We start from the raw sequence: 10,444 nt of genomic DNA on the forward strand, positions 1-10,444 counted from the left end.
AGGTAGAGCAATTTCTCCTAAGTCCCTGGGTTCGATCTTCAACAAGAATAAACAAGAAATCCGATGTTGTGGAGATGACAGGTTAGTCTTCCGAGAAGAAGGGCCCCCAGAGAAGCATTGGGCTTGTCTGGTCAGAGGTGACAATGAATCCTGCCCTTATTATACTTATATTTTTGGTGGTGTGATCGAACCCAGGGTCTTGTGCACATTAAGCATTCTACTGTCCTTGTGAAGAAAATATTTGTGGATCGCCAAGAGGGTAAAGTTGCTTGTTCCCAGGCCTTAAATGAGTCTGATACCCAGGAATTCATGTAGAATAGACAACCAACTCTTATAAGCCACCCTGACTACCACATACATGCGAGCACTGTGGCATGGGTACACCGGCCCCCATAAATAATGTAATAAAATATATAAATGTAGGGGTTGGGGATTTAGCTCAGTGGTAGAGCGCTTGTCTAGCAAGCTCAAGGCCCTGGGTTCGGTCCTCAGCTCCGAAAAAAAAAAACTTAAAAAGATATTGCTTTTAGGCTTCTGCATCAAGTTTCTCTTAAAGTATGGAATATTAATGATTTAACTTGAGTACTGAGCTTTTGAATCCCCCCTAAGGTACGGTCTCACCCTGATCCCTGTACTGTTGGATCGGGATTGAAGGTCGGGCTCTGTTCTCAGTGCCAGAGGGGAACCTCTTCGCATGTGTTTTCTCCCCCATAATGGGAAGTGACTAGAAACAAGCTCTTGAGAGTTTAATACTTTTCCTGCTCTGGCCACATCAGTTCAACACCCAGACTTAAAAATCGAGGAGCCCTGAGGGTAGGGAGGGAAACACGAGAGACTTCCGGGATCTGACCTACTGATTGGCTGATACAAAAATCACTCAAGCAGGAACCTATCAAAAGGCAACGGCAACGGCGTTACGTCATCAGCAAGCGGCAAGCTTTACGTAAAGTAAACTTCTTTCTAATTGGCTCACTTCTCCAAGAGCAACTGAAACAGCATAGAGGATTCGCGTTTCTTCAAATCGAGACTTCCGGCATCTGAAGGGAGAAGGAAGACTGGAGAATTTGTTAAGCTTTTGAGGGTTGGATTTTTCTGGAGGTGTGGTCCTAGTAAAATGGAGGCGTGGCTTTCTTGGGGGCGGGGTTATTTTGGAAACGCTGGTGAAGTATCAGAGTTGAACTTTGTAAGCGAGCGGGGAGGCGAGGCTTGGGGCGGGGCTACAGTGATGGGCGGGAACAGAGGAGCGTCTCCGGCGGGCTGCACGACCTGCGCTCAGCACTAAGGAGTCACTGTTAGCTGTTCTGCCGGCTGGTTGCTCTTCTCAGCCATGGCTCCTCGCTGCTGGCGCTGGTGGAGCTGGTCCGCGTGGCCTGGGGTTCGGCCGCTTCCCTCCAGGAGCACTCCGAGTAGGAGCAGGGCTCTTGGGGCTGCACTAGGGCGAGGGGAGGCCTGTGATCAAGAGTGGGGTTCCGAGCGGAGCTGAGGCAAGGCTGGAGAGGGGGCAAAGCTGAAGGTGTCTGCTCTTGCGGGAGAAATGGGAGTGGTGTAGAGGGGAGGTTCTGTGCGTTGAGATATAAGACGTCCTGGGTAAGACGGGTCAGTAAAGGCTAAAAGGATAGACCAGGAGGTCCTTATGTGAGATAGGAGGTGAATGGAAGTGACAGGCAAATCTGAGGTGAGGATATGAACAATAATAGAGTTCTGTGGGGAAAGAGGGGATAGGAAAAAGCAAGATAGAAACGTGATGGGGATATGAAGACGTGAGATCACACAGGGAACCTCACAAGAAAGATGAAGTGCTGTGCAGGACAGCTTCGGGGAATAAGGAGGTCGGGAAGATTATCGTTATTGTTCATGGGTGAGGCATGGGGTTCTGGATAAAGACAGCTCTGGCATTCAGATGAAATGGTGAAGCTTTGAGGAACAGAACAAGGAAGATGCAGGTGAGGTTGAAGGGCAAACTGCAATTGGACAGAATTGGCTTGGGGTGGTAGAAGACTGTTGATTTGACCTTGCTGTCCCTTGCTCTGCCTAGCCCCTGGCTTCTGCAAGAAGTTTTCCACACAGGAGACAACCCCTCAGATCTGTGTGGTCGGCAGTGGCCCAGCTGGCTTCTACACAGCCCAACACTTGTTGAAGGTAAGTCAGTCCCTTCCCCCAGGTTCCTTTCACACCGCACCGTTCATTTCTTGCCCCAATTCTGGGGGCCCTTTGATTTGCCTGACAAGGAATGGGCTTCCGACTCACGTAGGCTGTGTCCCTCCTACCTGATTCCACAGGTATAGTTGAGGACCTCAACTGTGAGAGAAATGTATTTGTCCCATGGATGATGGTCAGGGACAGATGGGCAGCTGTCCCCTGCTTTGCAGGGAAGTCTTTCCAGTCTTTAGCCTCCCCTTATCAGAATGCTTCTTCATCTCCTGCATTTTACATTCCAAGGCCATCTTGCCTGCAGCTTTGAGCCCTCCCCCAACCCCAGCCCTCCCACCCAGCCCCAGCTCTCTCCACAGCTACAGCCCTCCCCACAGCCACAGCCCTCCCTATGCCCATTTTTTTTTTCCCATTAAAGGCCAAGGTCTCAAATCTTTCAGTATTAGTCTTGCCAGACAGGGCATCAAGGCTGCCAGATGTACTGGAAACTCTATCTCAGACCTTAAAGCAAAAGAGGAAGGGGCAGGGCCTGCAGAGAAAGCTCCATGGTTAGGAGTGTTTGCTGCCTCACAGAGGACCGCAGGATGGGAATTGGGTTCCCAGCACCCACACAGTGGCTTAAAACTCAGCTCCAGGGAACCCAGGGTCTTCCTCTGGCCTCTGCTTGGCCCTTTATTCTTGCACATATGCAACCTACATAACTAAAACCAGGAAGTATTTTTAAAAAGTAAGGGATACTGAATTCGACTGAGAGGAGACAGTGTCTGAACTTTAGAGGGGCTTGTGATACCAGCAGGACAGAAGAAAGGACAATGATTATATTGATAACATATGCAGATATTTGAAAGGCAGAGTGACCCAGTGGCCTGGGTTACCTGGGGCTGACACTAGGAGGGTGTCATGGAGACCTCTGGCTGAGAAGTGACCCATGTTTGACTCCTCAGCTACCTACACTAACATGCACGGGTCAGCGTGACCAGAAGCTGTCCCCCCGAGAATGCACATTTGAGATGCACCACGTGTGGGCTTCCGCAAGCTCGTGCAAGCTCGCTGGCCCCGAGATGAGTCAGCCTGGAATGAAAGGCCACTGATGAACGACAGCCTGGGCTCTGGGATGGAGACTCAGGAGTTCTCAGGGTTGTGGTGGGTAGGTGGGTGGTGTGGTTGGTGTCAGGGAGGGTGAGGGAATAGAACCTAGAAGGCAGGTTTCTTGGTGTCTTCTCAGCGGGTCAGGTCTTGACCTGCAGGCATGAGGGTGTACTTATAGAGCTGTCATTCTAGCTGGAGGTTTACAAGGTATGTTAGAACTTAGGCTAGGGGTGGCCGCTAGCCCAGCCTAGAGAGAGAGGTGTCTAAACTGCCTTTTACGGAGCATGTGGGAACGGAATAGCAGGAGTGCCTCAGGAATGAGGAGTTGTGAGGACAAAGGCCACAGGAAGGAGAGTGGCCCCTTAAGCATCATTCCCAGAGCCTATTCCAGAAGGCCACTGAGTAACTGAGGGGTGAAGAGGTGAGAGCTAGGGTGAGAGCCCAGATCACAGGGTACCTAGAAACCACTGACCGCATTGTAGACTTGAGTGGCTTTCTTTGAGCAATTCCCTATTCCCTGATGGAGAGGTTTTATTCAAATAAGCATTTCTGGACCCAGCTCAGATTTAACCAAACTCGATGACTGGGACTCTCAGAATCAGCAATTTTAAGCCAACACCCTGAGGGGAGATCTTGACACTCACAGATATAGAAAACAGGCCTCAGTGAGTCAGCTCAAGTAAATGGGAGAGGGAGGATGTCTTAGCGGTTAAGAGTGCACACTGCTCTTAAAGAAGTTTTGAGTTTGGTTCCTAGCACTCACAACAGCTGGCTCGCAACCATCTGTAACTCCAGGGGCTCTTCTGGTCTCTTCAGGTGCCTGTACTTACGTGCATATGCTACGCACACAAACAGATAACTTAAAAAAAAACATATTTAAGGAAGGAAAAACAAGGAAGCCTCCATTGGGGATTGAACACGGGGCCTCATGGGTGATAGATGGGCTATTCCCCTGACCCACTTCTCACTGGGAATGCTCACTCTGATGGGTAGACCTACTCAGGGCTGTTTGCCCAGAGAGCAAGAGAGTGGAGGGGAAGGATGTGGACTGAATAGATCAGGGTAAAGGGGAGGCCGAGGGCTGCAGCTGGAGCTCCAGAGGTGGGGATGAAAGGGACATGGAAATACAGGGGAAAAGGGCAGGGGACAAGGAATGGGCTTCAATGTATGGAGTCAGGCATCCTGGATCTCAGATGGGGAAAGAGATAGGGTGAGAGGAGGGGAAGGGGAGACCTACAAGATTTGAGGTCCCAGGAGGGAGTAGGTAAGACCTCCCTAGGACATGGTGGGTGTGTGTTCAGGAGGAACCGGGAACCCCAGAGCAGGGGTGCTTCAGGGACCGTCCATCTTAGGGAAGGAGCCAGAGAAACACCAGTTGGCAGGAGGAAAGGGGTGGGGGGGTTCTTGGAAGATGGGTCTGTGTGTGAGATCAGGGCTACTGTGGAGGTAGGCTGGGAGAAAACCCTGTGTCCGGGAGGCGGGATGGAGTGGAAGATGGAGATGGTGAGGCGAGGTTGTGTCAGGGATGACCAGCAGGCTAAGCAGTTTGAACCCTGTCCTGTGACCCTGGGAAACAAGAAAAGCCACAGCCGTAAGGCTCCTGAGTGAGTCCACTGTGTCCTCACTCTGGGGGAGCCGCAGGCTGAGCTCTTGAGCCTGACTCACTCAGCCTTTAGTGTGATCCAGAGGGACCGGCATTCTACTGCACAGAACCTTTCCCCATGACGCAGCAGTTAGTGGTGGGACTGGGCTTGGCTCTGGGGCTGTGGACTTCATGGCTACAATTCTCCATGAGCTCTCCTTAGCTCCATCCATCGCTTCAGATTCCACAGAGTCTGAGAGATAAGATTTGGGAGGTCACTTAGGGGCTGACCAAGGGCAAAAAGGCAGATGGCGCCCGAGAGGGGCTAGACTTGGGGCAGACAGTGGAGTACAAGGAAACAGATTTGGATGAAGGCCAGGGGAGATAGGCAGGAACTCATCCACCTTGAGTCCTTCTGAGCTGGGTGGAGGAGGTCAGGGCACAGGTCGGTGTTACCCTGACTACTCTTTTCCATGACTCACCCAAGGCCTCCCAGTTCACAGAGAAGGAGGCTGAGGCTCAGGGTTGCATCTGACCTTCTGTCTCGGGAAGGGTGGCCCTGAAGGGGCCCAGCCTCCCCTTTGAACCCACCAGCTGTGTTTCTTCCCCAGCACCACACCCGGGCCCACGTAGACATCTATGAGAAGCAGCTCGTCCCCTTCGGCCTGGTGCGCTTCGGTGTGGCACCTGACCATCCTGAAGTAAAGGTGGGTGTCGCCTGGTGTGGAGGGTGGAATTGGAGACAATAAAGATGAGGGTAGAGAGGCTCCCTGACATAATAGAATGACCCTTGGCTGTCTGTGTGATGGGACCCAGGCTCCATTCTGGGGATCAGGGGTGACAATGGGACTGGCACGCTCCCTACCTTCTAATGTCCCTCTCCCCATGCTGCATGGCAGAATGTCATCAACACATTTACACAGACAGCCCGCTCAGACCGCTGTGCCTTCCGGGGCAATGTGGTGGTGGGCAGGGACGTGTCCGTTCCAGAGCTTCGGGAAGCCTACCATGCTGTGGTTCTGGTGAGTGCCTATGTGGAGGGGTGCGGCTATGAGAAGAGGGGCTACAGGGAGGCAGGTGCCTGGTACTGAGGCCTTGGGCATGCATGGGTGGTGGCTGCATCTTTCCCCAGAGTTATGGAGCAGAGGACCACCAACCCCTGGAAATTCCTGGCGAGGAGCTGCCTGGAGTGGTCTCAGCCCGGGCCTTTGTGGGCTGGTACAATGGGCTTCCTGAGAACCAGAAGGTGAGTCTGAGGGACAACCCTGCTGCTTCGGATGGAGTCAGAACATCCCAAGGTATTAGATTTTGAGATCAAGGCAGTGAGGAGAAGGCTGAGGTTGATGTGAGATGTCAATGACTGAGGCAGATCAGCTGTGGAGACCTGTGGGGCTGTGGGGAAAGGAAAGTGGGGTAGAGCGGACTGCCTAGGGCAGCCTGGGGGCACAGCAGACATGGCCTAAGGTGTCTGCAGATGAGGTTAGCCTAATTGGGACTGAGGATAGGGACCTTTCTCTTCCAGCTGGCTCCGGATCTGAGCTGTGACACGGCTGTGATTCTGGGACAGGGGAATGTGGCTCTGGATGTGGCCCGGATCCTGCTGACCCCACCTGAGCACCTGGAGGTGAGGGGTCAGTCAGAGGCTGGAGGGATGGAGGGGGGTGCACACTGAGGAAAGAACGCCACTGCCGGTGGGGGCTGGGGTGGAGTCTCTTCCCTCCCAACAGCCCAGTGCCTGTCTCCTGCAGGGCCTAGGCAAGATACCTTCACACCCAGTGTACCCTGGGCACTCACATTCTCCTGCTCTGGAACATCTGGACTGACCTCCTGCTAGTTAAGAATTTACATTCCTCCCACTTCTCATTCTTGGCTCAGCTAGTCCTTCTGCCAAGAGGTCTTCCAGGCTGTCCTGTGTGGGTGTCCCTTCTGTGATCTGTGCTCAGCCACTAGTCCCCTTCCATTGTGTAGTCTTGCTTCACTTCTCTAGGTTTGCAATGATGAGATTCGATGAGTATCTCTCTCCCCACAAAATAAGAGCATGTGAGCTTCCAAACTAGCCTGTTTAGCTCCCACAGACTGTTCTTGCCTCCTTAAGCCCCTAGTCCTGTTCCGGACATGTGATAGGCTGTCAGTAAAACCTTACTGGGTGGAGGCCTTTGCTGAAGTACTGTTGCCTAGGGAGCCATTTGCAGGATTGGTGTCAATGCTCTATGTGGCCGCCAGGGGGAGCAGCAGTATAGTTTTTGGGCCCATGGCTTTCTCTGAATCAGAGTGAGGAGACCAACAAGCCTCGAAAGCCCCCTTTTCCAAGTCAAGGCCTCCTTCCCCTTCTTTTGAGTCAAGGTCAAATATATAGCCTTGGCTGGCCTGGAACTCACTGTGTTGGTCAGGCTGGCTTCGAGTTCACAGAGGTACCCATGCCTCTGTCTCCTGTTCCGCTCTGCCTGGCCCTAAGAGCCTCCTCCTTTTGTGCCAGAAAACAGACATCACAGAGTCTGCGTTGGGGGTCTTGAGGCAGAGTCGGGTGAAGACTGTGTGGATAGTGGGTCGGCGTGGACCCCTGCAAGTAGCCTTCACCATTAAGGTACTGGGGCCAGAAGGGGAGGAGCCAGGGTTCTAAGTAAAGTTTTCCTACTTCACGTGTGCTGGAGTTTCTGCAGAGCCCTTGGGAGTAGCTGCTTCCCTGGCTGAACGGGGGAGGGGCAGGGCCAGAGGCTGCGGTCTTTCCCCACACTGCTGATGGTTTCTCCCACCAGGGCTGAACTCTGGTGGGTCTAGGAGTGCTCAGGGCTCTGGACCTGACCTTTCCCCCTTGCCCTATCCCCACCCTCAAGGAGCTTCGGGAGATGATTCAGTTGCCAGGAACCCAGCCCATTTTGGATCCTTCGGATTTCTTGGGCCTCGAGGACAGAATTAAGGGTGAGGGGCCAAGTCCAGTCCCCCCAGCTCACAGGAAGAGGATGTCTAAGGTTAAATAAGGCCTGGGGGAGGGTGACCAGAGGGACACTCCTGAAATATTCCATACTGCTGACAGATGTCCCCCGTCCAAGGAAACGGCTGACAGAGCTGCTGCTTCGGACAGCCACGGAGAAGCCAGGAGTGGAAGAGGCTGCCCGCCAGGCACTGGCCTCCCGGGCCTGGGGCCTCCGCTTTTTCCGAAGCCCCCAGCAGGTGCTACCCACCCCAGATAGTCGACGGGTAGCAGGCATCCGCCTGGCAGTTACCAGACTGGAGGTGAGTCTCATGTTACCCAGATTTCCCCTTTTTAGGAGTGCCCCATCCCATCCTGGTGTTACCTACATTCATTCTCCCCAACAGGGTGTTGGTGAGTCCACACGGGCAGTGCCCACGGGAGATGTGGAGGACCTCCCTTGTGGGCTGCTGCTGAGCAGTGTTGGGTATAAGAGCCGTCCCATCGACCCCAGCGTGCCCTTTGACCCCAAGCTTGGAATCATCCCCAACACAAAGGGCCGGGTTGTGAATGCACCAGGTGAGACGGTGAGCGAAGGCGGGGCAGCTGAGTATGATGGGAGGCTGGAGTGCCAGGACCACGAAGTCTACACTGATGTGGTCTAAGCAGGCCCAGTTGTAGAACGGAGCCCTCCCAAGCTCAGCCAAGCTGGGACATCATTCAGTAAAAGTCTGCGGAGGTCCTCCCTGGGCCGGTGCTGACGCTGGCGGGAGATCGCCCCCTGTCCTTGGGAAGCGTCAGTTGGCTCACCCATCCTGTTCATCCACTCAGCAAATATTACTAAGCGTCTGCAGAACTGTGAGGAGCTCGTGTCCCCAGGGAGGGACTCTTCCACACGGAAGCTGAAGGAGGGAGAGGGGGTGTGGTAAAACAAGACTCTGTCATGGGCTGGGCGTGGTGACGTAATGACGTAAAGACGCACACCTGTGGTCCCAGGACTCCGAGGCCGAGGCAGGCAGATCTGTAGGCAGCCAACCTGGGCTACAGAGTTAGTTCCAGCACAGTCAGGGCTACACAGAAACCCTGTTTAGGAAAACCAAGACAGCGGCAACCACAACACACAGCTGTCATGGCGAGCCAGTTGAGCATAATGCTGTGAGGTCTCCCGGGAGACATGGAAGAATGTTTACATGTGTATGTGTGTATAGTTTGGAAAGAGGACTTGCCAGGCAGTGTTCAGCCACGCTCTCTCTGTTGCCCCTGTCAGGCCTCTACTGCAGTGGCTGGGTGAAGAGGGGACCCACAGGTGTCATCACCACAACCATGACAGACAGCTTCCTCACCAGCCAGGTGCTGCTGGAGGACCTGAAGGCCGGGCTGCTGCCCTCTGGCCCCAGACCTGGCTATAGAGCCATTCAAGCCCTGCTCAGTGATCGAGGTCGGAACCTAATGCTGAGGCCTAGGGGTGGGGGTGGGGTGGGAGTGGGGTGGGAGTGGGGGTGGGACGTGTGGTTTGTCTTCGGAACTTTACCCTTTGGGAGGAGGGCCCTAAGGGACTCAGAGGAGGTGACTGATGGCACTAGCTTGTCTTTCTATCCACCTCAGGGGTCCGGCCAGTCTCTTTCTCAGATTGGGAGAAGCTGGATGCTGAGGAAGTAGCTCGAGGCCAGGGCACTGGGAAACCAAGGGAGAAGCTGGTGGATCGAAGAGAGATGCTGCAGCTGCTGGGGCACTGAACCTGGACCCCAGACCCCACCGTACAAGAAGAGCTGTGCAGGAGGAGGGGCCTGAGGCGGTCTGGGTTGGCAGTTGGGTTACAGTGCTGACTGTCCTGGCTTGGAGGCCGACCTGTGGCCTTTCCAGGGCCCTCTGAGCTCTGCCTCAGTTAACCTCCCAGTGTGGGTTTAGGCCCAGGAGGGAACCTGAGCTAGGGATGGATGGAGGTACGGACAGACCCTACCCATCTTGTTGCCTTCCTGTCGGCCTCTAGAACGGAACACAGTGGAAATAAAACAGACGTGCCTAAGACCCATGGTTGACGGCTACCTTTTTTTTTTTTTTTTTTTTTTTTTTTTTTTTGGCTGGAGGTGGGGGGGTCACTTTCTGGCCCCAGTTTGCCGGTGGCTGTCAGATGGAAGCGAGGAAACAGATCCCTGCTCAAGAGCCTCTTGGGGACCGCAGAGATGGGGGAGGGGCATGCACCTACCCTCCCTTCCCTGTCTTTCCTCTGCTTCTTTGGCCTCTCAGTCTTCAGTTCACACTTCAGTCACTGGTGATAAGTCCCTTACAACTCTGCCCTGCTGACCTCACTGCCTGGTGCCCCCAGAACAGAGAAACAGTGGCAAAAGAAGGTGTCCCACTCTGCCCCATCTCTCCTGGGTGCTGGCAGGCTTGGCTTGGCCCTCCAATCTCCACACACTCTGTCTGTGCCTTTCCATTTTCAAGCTTCCAGACAAATCCACAAACCTTTTCAAAAACTACTTCAGCCTACGGCAGTTTAAGGCCTCTTATGGCTGCAAGATGCCGACCTTACTTTATAAACTGAAAGAGCCTCGAAATTAACTGGCCCAAGGTCACACAGCTAGGGAACTGAGGGCTCAAACCCAGGGCTCCTGGCAACCTGGTGTTTTTCTCCGAGGTTGCTTTTGCTTCTGAGCATCGGGTCTAGGGACAGGGTCCCTGAGCAGGAGTGAGCAGAGGGGGTTCAGCTA

The 10,444-nt window shown here is 53.9% G+C and overlaps 1 protein-coding gene across 1 annotated transcript; it reads left to right on the top strand.

Moving 5' to 3' along the window:
* Window positions 1-1,226: 1,226 nt before the first annotated feature.
* Fdxr (ferredoxin reductase) lies at window positions 1,227-9,766 on the top strand. Its single transcript, XM_032913754.1, has 12 exons — window positions 1,227-1,406; window positions 2,036-2,139; window positions 5,434-5,529; window positions 5,722-5,844; window positions 5,955-6,068; window positions 6,345-6,446; window positions 7,299-7,406; window positions 7,657-7,741; window positions 7,857-8,056; window positions 8,141-8,312; window positions 9,001-9,171; window positions 9,339-9,766. Exons 1-12 carry the CDS (start codon window positions 1,328-1,330, stop codon window positions 9,467-9,469), a joined length of 1,485 nt encoding a protein of 494 aa, XP_032769645.1. The 5' UTR covers window positions 1,227-1,327; the 3' UTR covers window positions 9,470-9,766.
* The last annotated feature ends 678 nt before the right edge of the window (window positions 9,767-10,444 follow it).

The sequence above is a fragment of the Rattus rattus genome, chromosome 9 (assembly GCF_011064425.1).
Source record: "Rattus rattus isolate New Zealand chromosome 9, Rrattus_CSIRO_v1, whole genome shotgun sequence".
NCBI classification, from domain to species: Eukaryota; Metazoa; Chordata; class Mammalia; order Rodentia; family Muridae; genus Rattus; species Rattus rattus.